Here is a 23,377-nt window from a genome sequence, read left to right on the forward strand (position 1 = left end):
TTTGCATAAAGGATCGGGCTTGAAAATCACCAGAAGTGAGAAAACTTAGCAAGTTTGCTCAAGGTGTGCCTAAGTAATGGATGGAACTAAGAATTAAGTGTTTTAAGTTTGGCCCTCTTGTGGTTGGTGGTAATGTGTGTGGATATATATAACTAGTTCATCATGGGGATGTTTAATACCATTATTTTTTCATGTTTAGCTCAGCTGGCAGCTGGAGATTGTAGCAGGCTGAGGTCTTTGCATAGCTTTGTTAGGAGCCGAGATTGCCACTGTGTGTTGATTACAAAATGTGTCCACTTCTCTTTTTTTTTTTTTGCGGAGGGAGGGCTTTCATTCCATTTTCTCTTAAGGTGATTAAACATTCTTTCAATTTATACACTGTAGATATGGCTTGATGCTTGCATGGGAAACTAGGCTGCCACTGAAATTTGCCTTTACCTCTTTCTCCCCTAATTATTTATTTATTTATTTATTTAAAAAAAAGAAAAGAAAAAAAAGATATGGAAAAGATGCATAGAATTGTTTTGATGCATCTGACGTTTTACCCAAGCTTGAAATCAAAGTGTGTTTTTTCAGGGGTGAGCCTCTCCTGTAATCCTTAAAGCTTGTAAGACATAGAAGCTGGATATGTAGACCTCAGGATTATAGAGAAAAGCAGAAGGAGTCCCATGCGCTGTGTAGAGGTTGTAGAGTGTGTAGGTCAATGAAAAATTTTGGTGGCTATTTAGAGACTTGTTTTAAAGTACTGCGTTGTTGACTGCTTTTTGGATCACTTACTAATTTTTTATTGTCTCTGTTATTAAAACAGTGCATTATCATAATTCTCTCTCTTTGGCCACATGTTTAAAAAAATCTAGGGAAATAAAGAACAGTAACTCAATGGCTTTAGTGGGCCTACTTGTATATGTAAGTTGTCATTATAAACCTTACATATACAGTTACAAACACTGGTTAGAAAGATATTTTTGTAGTGTTAAATAGTTACTATTCCCGTGAAAGTAAGCATGATGCACTGCAGTTGGAAGTGTTTTGTTACTTGAAATTTTGTCCTTTTTATTCAGTAGAGAAATACTTGTTTCAGGTTCTGGTTACAATGAAACAGGTTTTTTAATGTTCTTTCTCTTCTTGACAATACATGTAAATTGCAATCTGTTAATAATATTTTATGATAAAGATACTAGCTTGTGTGACTGGGAGACTCCGAGGCTATAGATGTCCATAGGTAGATCAGTTTGGGTGAAAACAGATAGGATCCATGTGTGGTGGTATGTTCATTCAGACCTGGAAGAAACAAGGAAGAGATGCTCTCTAGATACTCCAGTGATGACTTTGGGTGAAGTTTTGTGATGATAGCTGAGTAGCTGAAGTTGCATGCCTTCAGCCTTAGGATGTCATATGGCAAGGAGTTGGTTTGGCTGGCAAGTAATGGATTTATAAACTGATTTTTTTGAGCCACGTGTGTTGGAATCTGAGGATGATTTAGTTGGAAGAGCCTTTGGTGGTTGTCTGCTCCAGCCTGCTGCACAAAGCAGGGCTGATGTCAGTGTTAGACTGTGTGTGGCAGAATGTGAGTGAGGCTGATCATTGAATAGCATATGGCAAGGTTTTTATGTAAAAAAGTTATTTCATAACTTGACTTAATAAATCAGAGGCTCCATTCAACCACCATTGAAACCAGTTAAACTTTTATGGTAGGCTTAGTTAATGCTGAATCATCTGCATATGTTATTTTTTTTGTAATACTAAGTTTTAATAGTACTGAGGCCAGGATCAGGCTAATATCACAAGTCAGTTTACAAAGATATGGTTCTTAGATCAAAACAAGTGATTTTTTTTTTTTTTTAGCAAATTTTGCAAAAATGGATAAGCTATTAAAAAGTATTGTAGTTCATGTGTACTCTGCAGTCTGATACACATTCTGATTCTCTCTGTTAGAATATTTTTACTAAATGCTCACTGTTGAATGTTTGTTTCCTGAAGTATAGGATGTCTCAGAACTGCATGAGCAGGGTACCTCAAGGAACAGGGTGGGAGGGGAGGGAGAGAATTTCCAAAGCCCAGAGAAGCTGGCTGTTTAAATGACATTTTGAAAATGAACCCCTGAACCCTCTCAGCAACCCAGATCTGTTAATTCAGTGAATGTAATCTGAAGCTGTGTTCTTCCACTTTGGAAATATGTATGGGCTATAAAACTATATTTGATGAGCGGGAGAGAGGTGGTGCAGTGGGTTCACAGTCTGGCTGCTGGCCGTTCCGGCAGGATTTTTGGATAGGATTTGGAATGAGAAACATTTGTGTTCCAGCTAGTGGCAAGGCCAAGGGTGTGGTTCTCTGACTCTGCTTGGAGCTTAATCGCTGGTGTCTGCCTTTGGCTGGGAGTCGGCTAATAAAGGTGGAGGTCACACTGTGTTCTGGTTGGTAAAGTGGGAAAAGCATTCACATTTGGCTGTATGCAGGTGAAGCAAGAAGTGGATAGCTCTCCAGCCTACCTCTAACCACTAAGTTCACTATAGTAGGTAGGAAAGGAGGAGAACATCTGGAGTTGTGTTACTTAATGTTCTACATTTTCTTGGACTTGATTATTTGGTGTGTAGGTTTTGTTAGTCTCTTATGTCATTTCAGTCCTTGAAGGGCTACTTGTATTTGTTGTTCTTGACTAGGGTGTAACACCTTCCAAGCTGAGGTGCTCCATGTGATGTGAAGCTCCTTGTGATGAGGTGCAGTGAGCAGAGAAGTGCCAGTTTGAAAGTGCCATTTGAGGTAGTCATGGACAATTTTTGATGAGAAACTGCCAAGAGATTGAAATACTTTTGCAAGGGTTTGAGACAGGGAGGTTATAAAACTTCTAGAGATTAAGAAATGTAAGTGTAATAGTAGAAGTGTAGTTTCTGGAGAAGTGCATGGTTTGGACATTGTTCTCGTAGGAAAAACTTTGATGTGTGGGTAGATAGGCCTTGGAAAATTCACTGCCTTTATCAGGAATCAGGTTTGATAAGCCAGAAGGGACTCTTGTGACTTATCTGGCATCTTGTATAATGTGACTAATGGATTTTTTTTTATGATTAATTTTCTATTTAAATTAGAACATATTTGTTCAAAAATAATTTCACATTGATCTAAAACCAACTAGGTTTGTTGATTATCTCTGAATGCCTTGTTTCAGTCCCTTCACTGAGTAAACTTGGGTCTTCTGATGTTTTTACATGAGTGATCATTTACAGACTAAGATACTTAATTTTTTTCTTAAAGCTCAATAAATAAAGCTTGAGTATGTTGTTGTTTTTTCTTCTCACTGTAAGGCACGTCTGTCAAGTTCTATCAATTTTTGAACACCTGATTTATCAGCTCTTTTGCCTCTTGCAACAGAAAGGATACTGTATCCCTTCAGTGGTAGAATTTGGTGTATATTTACTCTGCATTTTCTTTTTCCTGTGTTAAATTTTTTTTGTTAGCTCTTCTAGTTGATCTGGTATCATATCAGTTGATTAATGTCACAAATCTCATCATGGTGTCAGGACACTTTTTCCAGAATAGCCTTGCATTTCTTATATATCACCTGTGTTTTCTGCTTGTGAGTCTCTTGACTTTGCCTTATTCAGTGCAACCTGCTGTACTGGATGGAGTCATTGAATAATTCATGATGGTACTATTGATGATGTATAATTTCCATTATTTACCATATCCATGTTTGTCATCCTTAGATTTAAGAAGTTTTGTGGCCAGTGTTACAGACTCTGTAGAAGATGGCTTCTTAACTTTTGCTTGCTTTTGAGAATTTTGTTCTGTCTGAGATGGGTTGTAGATTCTGCAGAAGAGAAAAAAAATTAGGTTGTGATGATTTGAGACTTCTTGTGTGGTTCTGAATGATTTTGTTCTTTTTAACATTCTACTAAATCGAAATGTCCCGCAGAAGTTAAAATCTATCTACTTGAGCAAGTAATGACATTTCTACTCTTAGAAAAGTTTATTTTGATTGCATGTCTTCCATAAATCTATGTTGCCTGGCCTTAATTATGTCAGTGTCTTTTAATCAGTGTTGTCTGCTTTAGCCAGTGATTAATATCAAACAGGTTGTGTAGCCACCTGAGTCATCCTGTTTACCATTGTACTTCAAAGGTAGCTTGCATACAGTTGTCGATCATCTTTAATATTTCAAGAATTAGAGAAAATCAGCATTAATTATTCAGTCAACCCGTTAATTTTTTTTTTAAAACACAGTTATTGGCACTGACATCAGCTAGGTCTAGTAGCTGTCTTTGGAATGTTTTCTTGCTTGTGGAAGGTGAAATTTTCTCATCTTGATGTAATGTTGCTCTTAAACAGTGGAACATTGCTGTTAATTCCTTCTCCGTATTTGTTTAAGGAGAACCCATTTCCTTGCACTTAAGTCTGTTCACGTTGCATTTCTGTTGTGTTCTTTGCTTCTCGCATTTTCATCCAATTTCTAGGTTTGAAAGATTCTTTCAGACCTACAGTAGCAGCAGAACTACCTTGAAAGGAAAGGATACTTTTCTTCCTAAATGTCTCTGATCAGAGAATAGACGATTTAAAAATAAGAGCTATGTATAGGAGGGATCAGTGGTATATTTTTTTCTTTCAAAGGTTTAGGTTTCCAAAGTTAATAAAAAAACCCCTAAGCATGCAGTGGCCCCAAAGCTGTAAATTGCATTGACAGTCCAAATCTTTAATTTTTTTTAAAATTTTTTTATTTTTTGTTTGTCTCCATAAAAAATTAGATGGTCAGACTTGAATGCAGTCATTGCTTAAGCTTAACTAGGAATGCTAAGAACCTCTCTCTTGGAAGTCTCTGCTCAGAACAGCAGAACATCTTGGTGAGACAGATAGCCATGAATTGCTAGCAGAGAGAATTCTGTAATGGAAATGTAGAAATTTAACATTGCCTGAAAATCTTAATGCAGGTGCCTATCAGTAACAGATGAGCCTTAAATGGCACTTATGTGAGGTTGAGCAAAGTCTGGAAAACATGGTGGTTTTGATCTTTCAAGTCTCTGAAAACAGCTTTTTTTGTCCCAATACTTATTAGCTAGCTGTATGTTTTAAATAAGATACCAGAGCTTATGGGCAAAATGTGCCACAGTAATTGCAGACCTCCAACTGAAATATCTAATGCATTTTAACACATAAATCTGGCTAGAAGAATTGAGTTCTGGCTCATGTCTGTAGCAGATGTTTGAGAGCTTTAATATATTTGTAAGGTACTAAATATAAACAGCAAGCTTGAAAAATAATTTAAGAAACTGTAAGCTTGGTAAAATAACCATTGTTCCTGAAGTGAACTAGTGAAATGAGTGTTGCTGATGGCAGCTTCTGCATGTATAATATTAGCTGTTAATTGTGAGTGAAAGCCACTTAAAGCCTTCATGTTATTAGATTGCAGTTTGTGTCTGTTCAGAGGGTGGACTTCTGACTTTGAAAGTACTAAAGAGTAGACAAAATAGAGGTTTTTCCCCCTTGCCAGCCTGCAGGTTGTTGGTGGGGTTGATGTGATTTCTTCTCTTTTCACTCCTGCATGCTGGTGGCTGGTTGTGGCTGTTACCCCAGGAAAACAGGGTCCCAATTCCAGTTTTATGAACCAGTTCCCCCAAAATATGCAGGAAAACCCCAACTGTAGAGTTCACTGGCACTTTGATCAGGTATTGTCCTTATTTGGAAAAATGTTCCTTTTTGGAGGATTGGTGGGAAGCACCGAGTAGCCACCTTGGCCAAGCAGTGGTGCTAACTGGCCATTATCAAAATATTACCTCAGTTTCTTGCTTCAGCTTGAGACTGCCCATGTGCTCTCTGCCCATATAAAATCTGTGGCTGTGGAGATTCCTTGATCAATAGCCTTTGATTTATAGAAAACCTTAACTCACAGAACTAACTGTTCAGAAAGGAGCTTTTCCCTCATCAAATTATATCAAGGAGGAAATATTAGGTATATATTGTTTTTGTAATTTGCCGTCTTTGTTTAATAAGGAAGTAGCATTTTAATAAAGACCAAAATCAACATTTCTGCTATTAATATTGAATTTTAAGACCCAAGAAAGTGATCTAGATAATAAAGATGTGATAAGTTCACACCTTTTGCTTAGCCAAAATGGTTAAATTTGTGACCTGATCATTCATTCCTGTCTCTGAATACCTCATCCTTTTTCTTGCTCCACCCTGACTTTTGCCTCCTGTGATGCGAGTGCTGCCTTGTCCACTCCAACTTGCCTTTCCAGTTAGTACAGCTTCTCCTGCACACAAGCCAGGTGTGGTGTGCAGTCACCGTCAGAGGTTCCTCTCAGGTTGGCTTCCATTCTTTCCCCTTTTTGGCTTCCAGTTTGAGAACCAGTGGAAGCAGAAACAGGGCTTCCACTCCCTCTGTTTCATCTGCTCTGATGTGGCTTTAAGTGTTTTCCTCTGGTGCACATGCTGTCTTAGCTTTCCTGAGCCTTTTCCCTGTTCTCTGCCCTCCTCCTCCCAAGTCATTGCCCATTTCCAGGGTGCCTCTTATCCAGCATTTTTTTCTCAGCCTTGCCCGTAATTTTTTTCATGTGTGTTTTATTTCTGAGTCTATTCAGTTCACTTGTTCACACCTATTCAGATCATTTCCACATCTGTTTTATTCTGTTTTGGGGGGATGTATTCAGTGCAATTTCATTCACTTATAGTTGTCTTGTTTTCAGTTCAAAATTCATACAGTCAGAACTTCTAGGGATGGAGTAACGTACCTGAACGCAATACAGAAGAAGAAGGGTTCACAAAACTAAGTACTGTGGCCAAAATGAGGGATAGGGAAAGCCATTTAACAGCTCACTGGGAGGAGACTAGCATTCTTGTAGGTACCAAACTGCTAAGGAGTCTAGTAGAGAAAAATGACACAGCATCCTCAATTTTTTTGGAAGGCAAGAGGCTGAAGAGTGGGGCTGAGTGGGTCCAGAACCAGTGAACAGCTTGATCCTAACTGGGTTTTAGTGCTTTGTTCTTATATCTGATGCTTTTCAGCTGTGTTTTCATTGTTAAACCCTGAGTGCCAGCCTTTTTTGATATTACTGATACTAGACTGGCTTTGATGTTCAGAGTTAAAGATCCCAGGTTCCTTGACGATGCGCTTGCGTTGATCTGAAAACTCTCCACCCCATGCCACCCCCAGAAGAGGGATTACAGGCATTGCAGGAAGTGGAGGGACAGCTGTCCAATTAAGGCTACTGGGAATTGTGTTAGACACTTTTCTCTGCCCAAGTGTGCATGATAGTTTACTTGAATTGCCCCACAATATTTTCTCTTGTTAGCTGCTGCCTGTTGTCTTTGGGTACCTCACCTTTTATTTTGATTTGTAGGATGGTGAGTGGATATACCTTGAATGTTCTAATGATCTGTCAGCTGCTTCAAAATGGCAGCTCAGATCTGACAAAAATCATCTCAGACTAGGCCTGTGAGAATATCTGTGTCTTTTTCTACTAGCTTTTGGTGATGGTAGTAGGGATAATTCCATTTAATTGTCTAGATTTACTGTGAAAATAAAAACATTAAGATTAGTATATTAATTACTTTGTGTATGGGACAAAGAAGATACTGCATGTTGTTAAAATATGTAAGCCAAATGTTAGTTGGTGGGTTTAGGCTGCAGGGAGTTTTATAAGCATTTGTAATCTTATGCCCGAAGTATTTGAGTAAAATCTACTCAAGCAATTTTAGCATATTTTGTTTTAGCATGTTTTGTCATTTTCTAGCTTTGAGGACCTTGATTTATTTTCTTTAATATCATTGCTTCTATGGAATATATAGGAAATATATGGAAAAAAAAAGTTTCCTGTTTTGTTTTGTCTTGTTTTTTTCAGTAACTAGTGCCCTTTCCACCTCTGTCTCCCTGGATTTTTTTTCTTTCATCACCTTTTCATGCAAAGTATAGACAAACTCATGGAGTTCCTTATTTTGTCCCTGGATCTGCTAAGGGATGGCGTTCTGATACAGCAGTTTCTTCCCTGATGTTATGGGTTCTTCGAGTCTAATCAACCAATGTCTGCAGATGTTGCTTCAAATTCTTTTTTTTCTTGGGCTTTACTATCTTCCTCTGCAGATTTGGATTTGGCTGCTGCTGGAAGGAAAGAGGATCTGTATTTATTGCTTGAAAAGTCACTTCTCCAGATCTGCCTGGGCTGGACTTGCTTTTGTTAGGGAAAAATTCATAGCCTTATTTTGTCTTGTTCTTTCTTTCCTGTATGGCTTCACCTGCTCTTATCCATATACTCTGGATATGTAAGAACTTGACCTGAGCTTTGCTAGTCTGCAGGACCTACCTTGGCTAAATGCAATGAAATTAACTGAAGTCTGAAGTTAGGCTTTTTTTTTTTTTTTCCTTAATAAAACCAAGAATGAAAGAAATACTGCCATTTGCCTGCAGAATTTTGGAGGATGTTGTAGCATTGGATGTACTCAATCTTTAGAAGGCCTATTTTTCAAGAATGAGCAGTGGAAAATTCTTGAATACTCTGCCACTCAGCTGGCAAATCTGTCTTGCTGTAATTCTAGTGGGGTTTTTATCCTCTTGTAATTGTCAGGAAGCGGCAATTCTGTTAATTAAGCATTACTGTTCTTAGAGAAGAGGATTATGCATCAAGTTCTCTGTGTTTGTACAAATTGTTTCCTCAGACACCCTAATCCAGTGTCCTTTTTGAGCTGTTAAAAGAGGGATTTAGGGAAGAAATCTAGATGCAGTTGTTCCTATACTACTAAATCAGTCTGTGTTGGAAAGCTGAAATGGATTCCTTAAAAAAAATAAATTTCAATATAGTTAATTTTTTCACTTCTTTGCATGACCAGGTGTGCTTTTGTGTTTTGAATTAATCTGTGAAGGGCTGTATCAATCCAGCTGTTTTGATAATAAATATTTATTTTTCAGGTTCACACTTTTTAAAAAAGAGGAATAGAACAGGAAAAAATGGCAGCAGAAACTCAGACACTTAACTTTGGGCCTGAATGGTAAGTTTTGTCTGTTTTGTCAGACTCCAGAACTTGTCTAAAAGGATTTTTATTTTTTTTTTCCACTTCATTTGGAGCAAAATTGATTATGGGACTGAATGGGATTTATCTTTGTTTTTTTGTCCTGCTTCACCTCAGTCCATGGCCTGTGATGTAAAGCAATGTTATAAAATTAGTCTTCATTTTGTGAATTGGCAGTGTGTATGAATTGAGTTGGATTTTTTGTTATGTTAATGCATAATATTTACCTTGCTGCCAAGCATTTGAGGGAGGAGTAATGTTTATGATCTCAGAGGTATGCACAGAATAATTGAAGATGTGCTTATTCAGTCTTTCTATGTGATGCATGTTAATAAGGAAGTTCTTAAACTCTCCTCACTGTGCTTAGATCTATAGCTAAGCAAGCTTTTTCTTTTCCTAATTTTAATAAAACCAATCCATGTATGGAATATGGTAAAAGTGTGAGTTTTGTGTCAGTGTCCTGCACGTTTGTATTGAAAAGTGTTAGGAAAAGAGAGCTATTGTGTTCATGGGAATCCATGCGGTCATATAATTTTGTCACCTGTTAGTTTTACAGCTTGTCTGACATGCATTGTCCTGGCTTTTGCTAAAGAGCAATTGCACAGGTGTGATTATTCAGTATTTGTTCCAATTTCTTGTTAAAGTATTGGTGACTTCAGTTACAAACAAAACTTCTGAATGGTGTGGTTTCTGAAGAGTGATTGATCTCCAAGTGTGTGAATGGGAATGTGAGTGGTTATAGGAAATACAGTTGCTGCATAGCATGTGATTAGAACTGTTACTTGAATAACACATTCACTTTTGCTGACACATTTCTATACACAATGTACAGAAATTGGAGAAGATTTAGTGAAGAAGTAAGACATGATTTGCAGCCTGTGAAACAGTGAGAGCTCAGTCTGTTTTGTTAGAATGAAAGAAGGTTAAAGAATGAATTTATCAATTTCTATAAATATACCCACCAGGCAGATATCTTGTGCAGGAGTGCTCTTTGGTGTAAGAGACAGACATTATTAGATTCTTGATGGATGGAAGCCAAAGTTATATTAAAAAAAGAGAAGGGGTAAGGCAGTTCTTAAAAAAAACACATGTACTTCAACAGTAACTTAATTGCTGTATCATAGTAAAGGGACTGTTGTAGTGAATCTCCAGTTAGATTAAAAACCAGATTAGATTATATATGGAAGCATATATTCAGTGAATTAGTATATTTTTACAGGAATAATGGAACATAAGATAGATAGTTTTTCTTTGGGGTTGTGGTACAGTCATGTCTGTACATGACTACATAAGCTGCTGTATCACTTAACAGTGAAACTCTGGATCACGTTTGATCTGATTGGTGTTGAACATTGCACCGAGCCATCAAATCCTTTAAATAATTCTTTCCCAGGCACAATTTGTTTGGAAGTGGTACATAGAGGAACTACCACGGGGTGGCACCAAACTAAAAAATAAGATCAACTTTTGACTTGAAAATTATTTTTTTCTTTCCTGTTTAAAGAGCAATAAAACAAATCAAAGCATGCTTTGATAATTAGGTGAAAGGTAGCCTCTGAACCACTGTTTTAGTTTAGACCTACTTCCCTTTGAAGGATTTTTTGATTGCTGAGAAAAGCTTTTACTGTTTTACTTGTCTATGTTGCCCATCAAAGAGAATGTGAGAAAATTGGCAGGGTTTTGTTTCTTGACACATATCCTTTTGTAAAACATTCCTCAAACTTAAAAATACGAAATATTTGGGTAGCTGAGGAAGTGGCTGTGTAGAATGAGACTAATTCACCTGCAGAGGGGGAATAATGTACAACAGTAAGATGCTACCTGCAAGAACTCGAGTAACTTACTTGTGTGGGATGGGAACAAATGTAATAGCATGTTTATCTGTTACCATAAATTAGATTTATTAGGTAGCTGTTTCTAATTTCTCTGGAGTAGTGTCACTATATTTCGTACATAGATTTTTTTTTAATTTTAGGTTTTATTTATTGACAGCCTAAATTAGATGGTATATGCACTCTGAAACAAAAGCCATTAATTTTAACTTGTGGAAAAGGAATTTGTGGTAAGGGAGGATTCCAGAGACAGAAGAAGAAACTTTGTTATAAAATTTAGTATGCTGTACTGTTAAAGTTCATGAAATATCTGAATAAAGTCTTCCCTTAAGTTAATATTTGCTGCACTCTCCTAGCATGGTAAGAATTTTTCTTGGCAAAAGGAAGCTGTTGTCATTAAGATGTACTGATATGTGTGCGGCCCGTGTAAACAGCTTAGGTAAGGCTTTAGGTGGGTATAGCTGACTTGCTGTATAGCCAATATAAGAGTTTTCCTGGCTAAAGTTGAATTCCTTGATGTGCTCGTGGGAATTTTTTTTCTTGCTCTCCTGGCTGGGGGTGAAACAATGGAGGTTCTTCCACTCTTCCTATCAAAGCACTGAGATTTAGAGTATTGATGTCTTTACTTTCAGTATTGTATTTATGTTTTTGTGTGAAATCTGTAAATGTGCAGAAGAATGGTAGCACAGGTGAAGAGATTCTCAATTCAGTTTTCATTGCTTTTCTGCTTTCTTTTAGGCTGCGAGCTTTGTCTAGTGGCGGGAGTGTGACATCCCCTCCTCTGTCTCCGGCTTTGCCGAAGTACAAACTAGCAGACTATCGCTATGGGAGAGAAGAAATGTTGGCACTTTTTCTAAAGGATAATAAGGTGAGCAGGAAGAGGACGGTGGCCTGATGTGTATATTCCTAATGACAGTCTTGTGATTAAGAATAGTTGTTTGTATTTTGTGATTATGGACAAAGAAATCGCGTATCCCTTGCAATCCCAGATTGAAGAGGGCTGATCGTGGGGGGTTTTCATGTGTGCACTTCTTTGATTGAACTTTTACTAGATCCAATGTTTTTGGGTTTTTTGTTTGTTTATATTTTTGTTTGTTTGTGTGTTACTTGTTTTTTGGTGGTTTTTTTTCCATTTTAGGGGTAACTTTCTGTACCCCAGAGAACAAAAAACCTGATTGCCATATTCAGTCCTACTTTCACAGATGACGGAGGGTTAAACTCTCCTTGCAGCTGTGCAGATTTGCTTGCTTCAGTAGGATTTTATTTAATGTAGTGCGTAATGTTATTTGATTCAGCTACAAAGACAAGCAATAAATCATATGAGCAGATTATCTGAAAAAAACAAGAGGTCTCTATTTATTCCATTTTAAGTCAGTTCACTTTAGCAGGTAACTAGCCCAATGGGAGCGGTCCTCAGGTAGCTCATTTCTCTGGGAATCAGGACAGAAACAATGACATGTAATGCATAAGAGCAGTATAGAAAATCAAGAACTTCCTTCAAACAAAGGTTCTCAGTGGTGTAAAAGATTATATAAAATTTCAGAGATCTTTCAGGCAAATTATTAGTATATTTTACAGTTGTAAACATTGGGTTTTTCTTTAGATGGTGACAGTGGTTGATTTATTGTTGAAGTGGAGTTGGAAGTCTGAATTCCCCTGAGAGCTTAACCTCAGGGAGGGAGGGAGGGACTGCAAGAAATGACGTCAAGATTGTGCCTTGAGTTTGAAATGGAGATGTACACACAGCTTCATGTTCCTGTCCTGTCTTGGCTGTGCTGACATTCTACAATGCTGGGAGCCCTGTGTTGCTTAAACATGGATTTAAGGGCTTTGAATGTCAAAGATGTTTCTAAGTCTGTTAAGTGTGGTATAGCTTAAAGCCATGCTTGAACGTGCAGGATTGTCCTGTTCTACAGGAAACTGTGATTTAAATCTTGGTGCTATGCCTGAATAGGTCAGCCAGTCAGAAGTCATTGTTTTTTGTAGTTTGTGTTTGTTATGTCAGATGATGCTGAGATCTCTGCTCTTGGGGCTGATTCAGGACAACCCCCAAATATCCTGTGTTACAGGATGTTCTCTGATTGTTTTGAATGGTCCAAAAGTATATTTTTTTTCCTATGTGTTCACTAGAAGGCCGTTATGATTAGAGTATATCTTTCTTCTGAATCCACATTTTTGCAGGGTGTTGAGTGATTCTAGTTAGGAAGACTGAGAGGACTTTTGACAGTCATTCTAGTCAGCTAGTAGGTGTCAGCAATGTTCTTAAGCTGTTGCATCTCTAAGAGAGACTGACTGAAACCAGGCAGACTTCTGTTAGCATGTATTTAAATGAAAAAAAATTATTTAGTGTTAAAAACTAAATATTTTTCAAGCAGTTGTCCATTGGCATAATTGGAGCTCACTTGGCTGTACGTAATTGGATGTTCTTGTCCACATTCTCATGGTCACATCTATTGATGGAGGTTCTGAGTCAAAATTAGTGTTAAAATTTATTTGGATTTAAAACATTAGTGTTCTCTAGGTAATCTATACATAGAGTCTACATAGAGTCTCACTACTTGTCTTTTTCCGTGTGTTTTTTTTTTTAGTTGGTTTGGTGGTGGTGTTGTTTTTTTTTTTTACTCTCCTGGTTGGTTTTAAATTGGAGTTGCTTACTTTAAATCAAATGCCTCTGTGCTGTAGGTGGTGGTTTTGTTAATTAAAAATCTGGCTATAAAAATGTGTTGAAGTTAAAGGAAATACTGTTTAATTTACCAGGTGAAATGCCACTTGATTCGAATTTCAGTTGCAGTGGTGTGTAAGTTTGAGTTCTGATATGTGGTCTTGTGGGTGGGTGATGCTTTGGATGCATTGTTTATAGTATTTTTTTTTCTGAGGGTTGTAAATTTGCAGCAGTTATACCCACCCCCAACAAGAGTTACTGGAAGTTCTGGGTAGATGGAGACAGAGTTGGCAGAATAAAAACTTTTGAATCTGTGTGTGTAGAATAATCCCTTAAGTGGAAATACTTGGATGTAGTAGAATGCTCTTTTTCTTTCATATAGATACCTTCAGACCTTCTGGATAAGGAATTTTTGCCTATTTTACAAGAGGAGCCCCTGCCACCACTGGCACTTGTACCTTTTACAGAAGAAGAACAGGTATGTATATGTATTTTTTAAAAACTTTAGATTGATATTAGTGTAAAGACATAATGAAGAGTATGCTTCCATTAAGAAAAACAATAAAATTTGAGATTAGTAGGTCTCAGAGTGTACTAGTCTGAAAGCAAATTAGCGGGAGATTCCAAGTCAGAACTACAATTTAATAGGAAAAATAAAATAAAGGCAATATACAGAAACCCTGCTTTAAAGTGACAGAGAATACCACCTGACACCCTGTTGGTCAGGGTGGTGGTAGCAGTCCGATTAAATGATGGCTGCACTCCTGTTGGAGTGATGAATGTGGTTTTGTTGAAGAGGTGATCCTGTAGAAAGATCTGGTCCTCTGGGAATCCAGTGATAGTGCTCTCCTGGTGGTCTAAGCCTCAGATGATATCAAGCTAGGAAGGTTGGCTTCCTCCTCCTGGGAGGGGGGGGTCTCACAATGGGAGGATGTAATCCTATGGTCATGGGAGACATTGATGGCCCATTAGCGGAGATAGTCCCCTGGAGGGAGTTATGGAGGAGAGAAAGAGCATTGCTTCACCTATTTTAACAGCTTATGAAGATGACAATAGAATACATACCTTTGGTTACACCTTTTCATTGTAACCTAGGACACAGAGAAAGAAATTATGAAAGCATACTGTGTCAGGATCAAGTTTAAATTCTATCCGTGCTCAATTATTGTTTTAAATTAAGAAAAAAGTCTTTTCATCCAATGTTCTGTTGAAGGTAGGTTGTTCAATCCAGGATCCATCTGGGATTCAATCTGTCTGGGAAGTGTTACCTATTGTTAAAATACTCGCCATTTTCAAATCAGTGACATTTACTACAGTTTTTTTCCACCTTCTCTTTGGTAACCAGAGAGTCACGGAAGTGGCTAAGTTCTGTAGCCTCAGTTTTGTGGTCTTTAGAGAACTGATGAAGTTTTTTGACTGTTAACATTTATTAAGAAGATGCAGTATTGTTAACTGCACTGTGAATATACAATTGCTTGTTTATCCCCTCCTTTACTATCTATAGGTATATAGGCACATAGAGATGCATGACAGTAAAAACAGACAGTCCATAAGGATTCCATTTAAAGGATGACTGATCTTGGTAGTTTGAAAGCTCTTGCTTAAATTTGATCCCTAATGGAGAAAACTACCTATCTTCTCTGGATAAGTGCCTCTGACTTTTGACTCTGAACCGATTTCCTCTTTCTGGCTGTCAGAACTTTTGATTTTGCAGTTGCTTTCTGATTTGTCATGTTTCCTAGCACTTTTCTAACTTCATAATACTGTGGTTTGTTTTTTTTGTTTGTTTCTTTTGTAATAGGAAGCTGAGTATTTTTATTGGCTTGAATAATTTGATTTTTGCAAGGGTGTTACTATTTGTTTCTTAAGATACCAGAGCATCCTCCTTCCTTTGCCTGCCCCAGGCTGTTGTGTTTCTGAATTTTTCATTTAATTTTATGCATGGGTGTGTTTTGGCATATCCTCTTCATCTCTTCCAGACTTCCTTTCTCTTCAGAGTTGGTCTGTATTTCTTGTGTCTCTGTAGAATGCTGTCTTTTCACACAAGATACTAATGGATTAGCTTTCAATCAGCAGTTATATTTGAGTTCGCATGGATACACTGTGAGCACTTTGTCATAGTTAGTCTTAAAAGGCAACTGAAATTGAGACTATGCTTTTGTGGGAAGTCTTATTGTAGCTTCTGTTCTTGAGTAGGAAGAGAAAGAATTCAAGAGCAAGCCCCAGAAATGGTCAGCCAGACATACAGTGGCACACCTAAATGTTGAACCTTTGTGTAAATGTCTTTGGACATACTCTTTTGCTGATGCGTAGTGGAGTCCTTCAGGAAGAACTACAGGCCTTTTAGAATATAAGGGGGTGCTGACTTTTGGTGATTGTCAAGATACTCTCTGTGAGGAATAACAGGAGTTGAAGGCTGTGGTATTGAGAGTATGATGATATGAGATACAGATGAGATGGTAAGTGCTGCTGAGCTTCAGGGATAGATGTGGTCCTCTGCTGCGGTGCCCAGTATTTCACCATTCTTGAAAGCTCCTGCGGAGTTGGTGTATACTGTCTCGCTGCTTTTTCCTGCTCCTTTTCACCTGTAATCATACAGGAGCCTTTAAGCAGCTTAACAAGTCTCTAAAATCTCCACAAAAATCATAATCTGAAAGAAGAGGTCTGTATTCCCCTTTTAAGAAAACTTGTCCTTTAATGCTTTCTGGGGACCCAGAGGATGTGAACAATCTGGTTTTTCATGTCCTTTTTTTTCCCCCGGTTTTCATGACTGATTTGAGGTACCAAGGGTTAGAAGTTAGAACTTCTGGTGTTTGTTCCCCATGACATAACATTGTTTATTGTTAAGAGTCATGTTCAGAAAGTGATCTTGAAATGAATATTAACGGATTTGCTGCTTGCTGTGGCACAGGAAAGTTCTTGAAATTCAGATAGCCAAAAGAGAGTTTAAAAGACCTTTTTACCCCCTCAATGAGCATTTAGGATAGAATTGTTGTCTCAGAACATGAGGAGCAAGGCTTTGGGAGTCCTTAGAGGAAAGGCTGATCAGAACAGTGGTACTTTGACATAGTGTCAGTTGCAGCTGAGTCTGTTAGGATTAGTTTGGCCTTAGATTCAGAACAATTCCTGATGTGTTATGCACCTGATGGCACTGCAGTTGTATGCGTACTATGGAAGGAGCTTGTCTCAACCTGATTTAAAGATGTATTATCTAGGGATGGATGACGGATCATGTCAGCTACATTAATTTAAACTTAAATGTGCTTAGTCTTGTAGTATTTAATTAGATACTTAAGGCTACAGTGTTCCCTCTAGCAGGACATGGACATGCTTTGGGTGGAATTGCTGGTTCTTTTTATGTAAAATGTTGCTTTTCTGAAGATAAAGTTGTTGAGCTAACCCAGAGTTCCACTGATTCACCTAATGTAATGAAATACAATATATTTCTAATCATAGATTTATCTAAGATATGTTTGCAGGGTAGTCTGTGTTGAAGCAAAGAGGGTTTCTGCAGATGGCTTTAACAGGGCTTTCCATCACAGAGCACTGGCAATGTGCAGCAAGTGTTCCTTTGCTTTTCCCACTGCTCTCCTTTTTCCTATTTGCATTAGGGGAGAATTTGGTTGTCTTAATCTTACCAGCTTGCATAGTAAGGGAGGTTCAAACTCTTGCTGAATATAATAGAGATCCTTTCGTTTCCTCCTTCATTATTTTCCTGACATCTGCTTCATAAGACATCTTCATTTACTGCTAAAGCTGTTTGGCAGTGGCTTTGTTCTTTGGTGTGCATTGTCAGCATTGGTCATTGAAGGAATACACTGATCAATAGTAGGGCAATTTTTGCCTTTTTGACTTTGCTTTATTATTGCTTACTGTGATCTTATCATGTGGGTTCTTACCACTATGCCTTCACTGCAGCTGACTACAGAGGGGAGGGAGAAGTTGCTCAGAGTTCACGCAGACAAGTCAAATTAAAAATGAATTGGAAAAGAAAATCAGATTATTACTTTGTTCTGACAGGAAGAATAAGCCATAAAAAAAAGAGGACTCTCCTGTGTAAGACAATGATTCTGATAAACAGCTTAAATATGTTTTTTTAGTGAGGTATTTTAGCGCTTCACAAAAAACCAGAAGTATCAACACCTGGAAAGGTCACCAGCATTAGCTCAGAGGCGGATGGAGAGGTGGTTCCTTTTGACTTGCAGTTGAAATAGTTGCTTTAAACTTTAAGAGCTAGCTCAGAAAACAGATTTACTGGAGGCTGACCTTGCTTTTTTGCCATGCATGACTGCATTTTTTTCCCCTCAAGTCTAATTAGTTAACGAGTTCTCTCTTGAAGGAAGATCTGCTTTTATAGGGAGCATATATCAAGCAGTTTCTGAAATGTTTCTCTAATGTATTAAAACTCCTGTTGGCTTTGATCTTGGTGATTTAAAATCTAAATAGTATATAATCACTTGTCTCATTGTTCTCTGAAGACTTTCAAAGTAGTAGTAATTCAGATGAGTTGATGTAAGCACCTTGGCTTTAAGTTCCTTTCAAGAAGCCTGATTTAACAGCTGTTTGGAGTCCTTTGCAATCTTATTATTCAAAACTTACACTCAGAAAGCATGTGTCAATTCAGGTTTACTTGTTAATGTTTCTGAACATGCTTCAGAGCTCTTTGGTCCAGTTTTCCAAGTATTTGTGCTCAGAGAATAGCGTCAGAGTTGGTTATATTTATCCTTTCTTTATTGAAATAGCTTTTTCTTTAGCAATTGTTTTATATTAAGCTAAAGTTGATTTTTACTGGTGTTTATTTTCTTATAAAAAAGAGTATCACTTAAATTTCAGAAGCTTTAAGTACACTTAGTTTTTCCTAAAAAATATGTTACTCTTATGATATTTAGAGAATAAAAAAAGCCTTATTTCTTCAAAGGAGAAGGTAAGTAAAGTAGGTATATGTAATTTTATTTAAATTCTTTTGGTCTTTACATGTTCCTTCTTTGCTTAAGAAGTAAGTTTAGAATTGGTATGAATTATTTGTGTCAGGTATAGGTAGGTGCCATTCTCTTTTTGTGGCAGAATGTGTGTTAAACACTGATTCAACTCTGATGGCTTCTGTGCTGGCATCACCTGATAAAGGAGTAGGTGTTCAAATGCTTACCTCAGAGCATAGAAATCTCAGCTAAGTAACTTGGAAATGATAATATTGTCCAAGATTCTTTTATAGACTGCTTTGGCTGCTCACGTGTCCATGGAATCCTTTTCCTTTTCCAGTGTTAATTGCACAGAATTTGTAATGAAAACAAAGTCAAATTTAAGATAATGGTAAATGTTTCTGTTTTTTCTTTTTGTTTCGTTGGGTTTTTTGTGTATTTGTTTGTGGCTTTTTGTGAAGGTTTTTCCAGTCAAATCTGACCATGACTCTTTCTTCTTGGCAGAGAAATTTCTCGATGTCTGTAAACAGTGCTGCTGTCCTGCGGTTGACGGGACGTGGAGGAGGAACGGTGGTAGGGGCTCCTCGAGGTCGAAGTTCCTCTAGAGGTCGAGGTGAGCTGCCGGTGGGATCTTCTGCAGTGGATCCAGGTGATCCAGGTCAAAGGGATATTAAGTGGAGCTTGGCTAGAGCCATGTGTTTCATGCACAGTTTTTTTTTCGCTTAAAGCTCTGAAACATTTCCAACAAGATGGTGCTTGAGAATTAATATTGTGTTTAGTGATGATTCTGCACATCTTAGCGTGCAACTGGTATCACTGTTATAAGCCTTTGCCAGGTTGGTGGGTGGGAAAGCAAAAGGGAAAGATAGTTTTGGGGCGGAATATGAAATTCTATGGTTCAAGATTGTTAAAAATAACTTTATTAAAAGCATAAAAATTTGTAGGGAGAGGGTAGAAAAAAAATCTGTGAATGTGTTTAAAATATCAAGGTTGTAGTAGATTGTGTTCAGTGTTCTGAAAAGCCATCTTCATTTGTTAACATCCTGAGCATAAACAGTTAATGAAAATATGTAATTGAATTTGGGAGATGTTTGAGTCTTTCCAGTTTTAGTGCATCGTTGTAGTTGATGTCTCATGCAGGATCACCTCAAACAATTACAAATGAATAGAGAAAATGTCCTGAAGCCATATTGCTAAAGTCAAATCAAATTGTTAAACCCAGAATTGATCTTAGCAATTCCCTTTCAATGTGTGTATTTTTGTGAACTCTTATTTGGGGGGCTTTATATATAAATATGATGGGTTGCATTTAGAATAATGGGAAGCTAGTAACTTGGAAATACTGAGTAAATAATCTTGTAACCTCTGTCTTTACAGGTGCTTAGGTGAGGTTTTTCTTAGAGCCCTTTTGAATTTAATTCTACATGTTTTTAGTGGGTGATATTTTCAATAAAGTCTTCAGAAAGTACTTCATATATAATTACATGCTTGGCCAGAATTTTGCTATGACTTAATGTTTTTTCTTATTTCTGTTCTCATTCCTTAATCTTGCTTTCTTTTTAGTTTACATCTCTCAGATATTTGTAAATTGTTGTGGTTGCTTCCCAGCTAAGATACAAATTTAAAGCTTTATGGGACTATCACTAGATTTTCCTGTTGCTTCCCCTTTGTTTGCCATTGTATTTGCTCAAATACTCAGGGTTTCATTAAAAAGTGTGCATGTATCTAGATGTGTGTACTCATTGGGGAGTTACTGTTTTTTTGTTTTATTTTAACGTATGTGCTTCTACCACTTATGTTTCACTTTGGCTTGGAATACATGTATTGGCTAGTTTTTTTTACATGCATCAAGAATTAATTCTGCAAATTAAATTATTTCTGCTTTAAATTTGGTGATCTGAGATCATACACCTACTAGTGTGCTCTCTAGTTTCAATGTCAAGATACTTGGACCATTTCTAATTTGGCAAACCCCTTATTTTGCTTTCTTTTGTCAAATTTCTCTTTGCTTTCTTGCTGCACTACTAAGAATGTCATCCTTATGCAGTGAGCAGTGTGTTGTTTTTTAATTGCCCCACTAGTTTCAATGAACTTGTAAGGCTAAATGTGGCAGAATATGGCTTCTAATTCAGTAATTCTATTATTGAATCTACTTGTATTCATGACTGTTTGGAAGTAGTTTGATTCCTTACCTTTTAGTGGACAGAACTTAAAATGTACACAGTATTAAGACTGTTTGAAAGCTGATGCATGTATTCCTGGTTTCCCATAGTTCATTTTTAAGATTTGTTAAGAAATACTAGCAAGAACTTTGTTGTAAAATGAATCCTTTTCACTTCCTTTTTTGTTTTACCCTAATTTGATCTTCTAATGTGTTGGAATTGTTATATGGTGTACTTGTTAGGTTGCTCTGACTGAGCTGTAAAGGATGCATTTCTGCAGTAAATTTCTCCAGCTTTCTGAGCTTTCCTTCTTTCTGGTTACTGCTTGTTTCTTCCACTCTTCCCTTCCTCCCATGAGCAATTAGTGCTGGGTTCTAGGCATGATGAGTCTTCCCAAAGTTTCTATGTTTCAGCAAAGAAATTAAGGTTTCTGCCAGGACAAAACAGTACCATTTTCATAATTACATGCATGATGCTGTTTTAGCCAAGGACTTCTTTCCCATAGTTATTTATTAAAATTCAATATAGGACTGTTGACATTTACAAAAATGCTGCTTTTAAGTAGCAGGCTTTAAATGCAATTTTGTTTTTTCAAGTTACAGTGAAAAGGACTTGAAATTTCTTGGGAGTTTGTTCACTAAATGAGCTGCCTCACTTAACAGTTGGAAAACATTTTTATCGCACTGCAAAATTGCTTGGGTTCAAAAGGTTTTCTGGTGTTTTTCATGAACTTTAGACAATTGTATGCAGCAAAGCTGCTGCTGAGTCAGTGTGGGCTTCAGCTTTACCAAAATGAGATTTCTGTCTTGAAGGGACTTGCACCACAGTAACTTTATAGAGGAATTTGCATGTGTGATTAGATTTGTTAATGAAGATCCCTGACTGAGGCACAAATCACGGAATTGTGTTCCAGCATTTGAGAGCACGAGAGGCAATCTGTGGTGGATTAGCAAAGGAAAAAAGTGCTGGTAAAGGAGTCTTACGGGTAGAACTCTAAATGGGATTCACTTACCAGTATTTAAAACTGAAAGATAACACTCAAATATTTTCTGGGTAGTCACCCCAGCTTTTACTGACAATGGTCATGTTGTGATGATGAGAATGCGATTACTATGTGGATGTTGCTTTGATTTTTAGTCTGTTTTTTTAGTTTTGTTGTTTTTTTTTTAAAAGAAGTTGTAGTCTCTGAAGAAACCAAGTACTTGCACGTGACTCTTTTCTAATTGACTTGTTTTCCTGGGAGCTCCCTGTGGTGTGCCATTAAGCCCTGTGCTTTGTGCTGGCAGGACTGGAATGTCAACATTCATGAATAAGAGCCTCAGATGAGGAGAGATTTAAATAGTCCCTGGAATGGGCTGTAAGCTTACAGACACCTTATTTTGTAGCTGTTCTCCCTTTTGGTTAAGACTGTTAAGAAGGGTCCTTTGCTTCCTGTTAGAGCTTTTTCCCCACCCACCCTCTTTGCCCTTTGTAAGCTGTTTTTGCTGCTGTTGGAAAGTGTGTCAGTGGCGTGAAAGTGTAATGTTCGCATATCTAAATAGGAGTAGTTGCACTATAGTTATTCCATTTTTCCTAAACAGTATTATGGTTGTGATTGTAGATCCTGAACTCCAGTTATACTGTAATTTCATGAATTTGCTTCTTGCATTCTGTGGGGTTTTGTTTTTGTTTTTTTTTTTTGTAATGACAATTAGAATGACAATTTGTGCTGCTTCTTTTCTTGCTTGTGTCTTACATTTTTACTTAAATTCAAACTTGTCTATTTTTCAGGTAAGAGACTTAGCTGTTCTGATTGCACTGTCCAGTGGGTTGATGTCCTCATCCTGAGGTTTTTGAGAAATTATTGAAATACAAATTACACATTTGTTCCACTCCGTTATTAAATGGAAAGGTTTACTGGCATTTATTGAGTTTGCATTCAGTACTTTGTGCAACATATGCACTTAGTCTGCTGCTTGTGTGCCAGGTATTTTTTTTTCACAAGTGACATTCTATTTAAAATAAGCCAAGGAGTGTAGAAGCAGAATGTCAAATGGTGTGCTTGCATGTGTTTTATCCTCTCTGCAGACATTTCTTGTGCATTCTGTGACCAGCATTAGCTGTGCCTTAGTGTGCACTTTCAGGTCAGACCCCCCACCCACACAGTAGTTGCTGGATGACTGACTTTGCACACCACAATTTCCCTTGACTGGCTACTTCTCTTCTGTGGCTTGATAGGATCCATTTGATGCTTCCCACACTGTGGTCTGTTTGGTGTCTGCTGGGGCTGCACATGCACTTCTGCTTGGCACTGATGGATGGGCCCATGTTGTTTCTACACATGGATGGGGTGGCAACACAGCCAGGGCAGAGGTGTCTTGAGTAGTCCTGTCCAGTATTATGGAGTGTCATGGCAGCTGAGTGCTGTGACCCCACAGGCAGCCTTAACCTGAATGCCGAAGATCAATTGTTTAGACATTTTGTAAGGTTATCTTTTAATATAGACCATTTGGTGACTATTGGCCACAATACGGGAGTGGTGAGTTGGGGGAGGTTTTTCAGGCTGTGATTTCACACACTTTTAAATGGCCATAAGCCATGCTGCTGGTAAAACAACTGATTCTTGCTTTTGTTCGGGACACTTGCTTTATTTGCTGGTGATATGGGACATTTCAGCAGCATTCTGGCTGTGGTAGTGTGTGTCTACTCCCAGCAGGCAGCGTGCACTCACCCTTGCTCACCCTGCAAGGGGAGCGCTGCATGCTGCTGCTCACTGTACAAGCATGCTTTGTTTTTGTTGGGAAAATGTATGCAACTTACCACCTCTGCTAC

The 23,377-nt window shown here is 37.7% G+C and overlaps 1 protein-coding gene across 20 annotated transcripts in view; it reads left to right on the forward strand.

Annotated features, from left to right (window-relative positions):
- GIGYF2 (GRB10 interacting GYF protein 2) overlaps positions 1 to 23,377 on the forward strand; it is a 75,390-nt gene that overhangs the window by 2,996 nt on the left and 49,017 nt on the right. For 14 of the 20 annotated variants that reach the window (XM_015637156.3, XM_015637161.3, XM_015637167.3 and 11 more), the window contains 4 exons: positions 8,891 to 8,970; positions 11,562 to 11,691; positions 13,868 to 13,963; positions 18,909 to 19,053. In XM_015637156.3, the coding sequence (XP_015492642.1) occupies positions 8,930 to 8,970; positions 11,562 to 11,691; positions 13,868 to 13,963; positions 18,909 to 19,053 (412 nt within the window). In that variant the 5' untranslated portion in view covers positions 8,891 to 8,929. The remainder of the gene's footprint in view (positions 1 to 8,890; positions 8,971 to 11,561; positions 11,692 to 13,867; positions 13,964 to 18,908; positions 19,054 to 23,377) is intronic. The other 6 variants (XM_015637169.3, XM_015637164.3, XM_015637174.3 and 3 more) reach the window with 1 other exon arrangement.

The sequence above is a fragment of the Parus major genome, chromosome 9, assembly GCF_001522545.3.
Source record: "Parus major isolate Abel chromosome 9, Parus_major1.1, whole genome shotgun sequence".
In the NCBI taxonomy this organism is placed as follows: Eukaryota; Metazoa; Chordata; class Aves; order Passeriformes; family Paridae; genus Parus; species Parus major.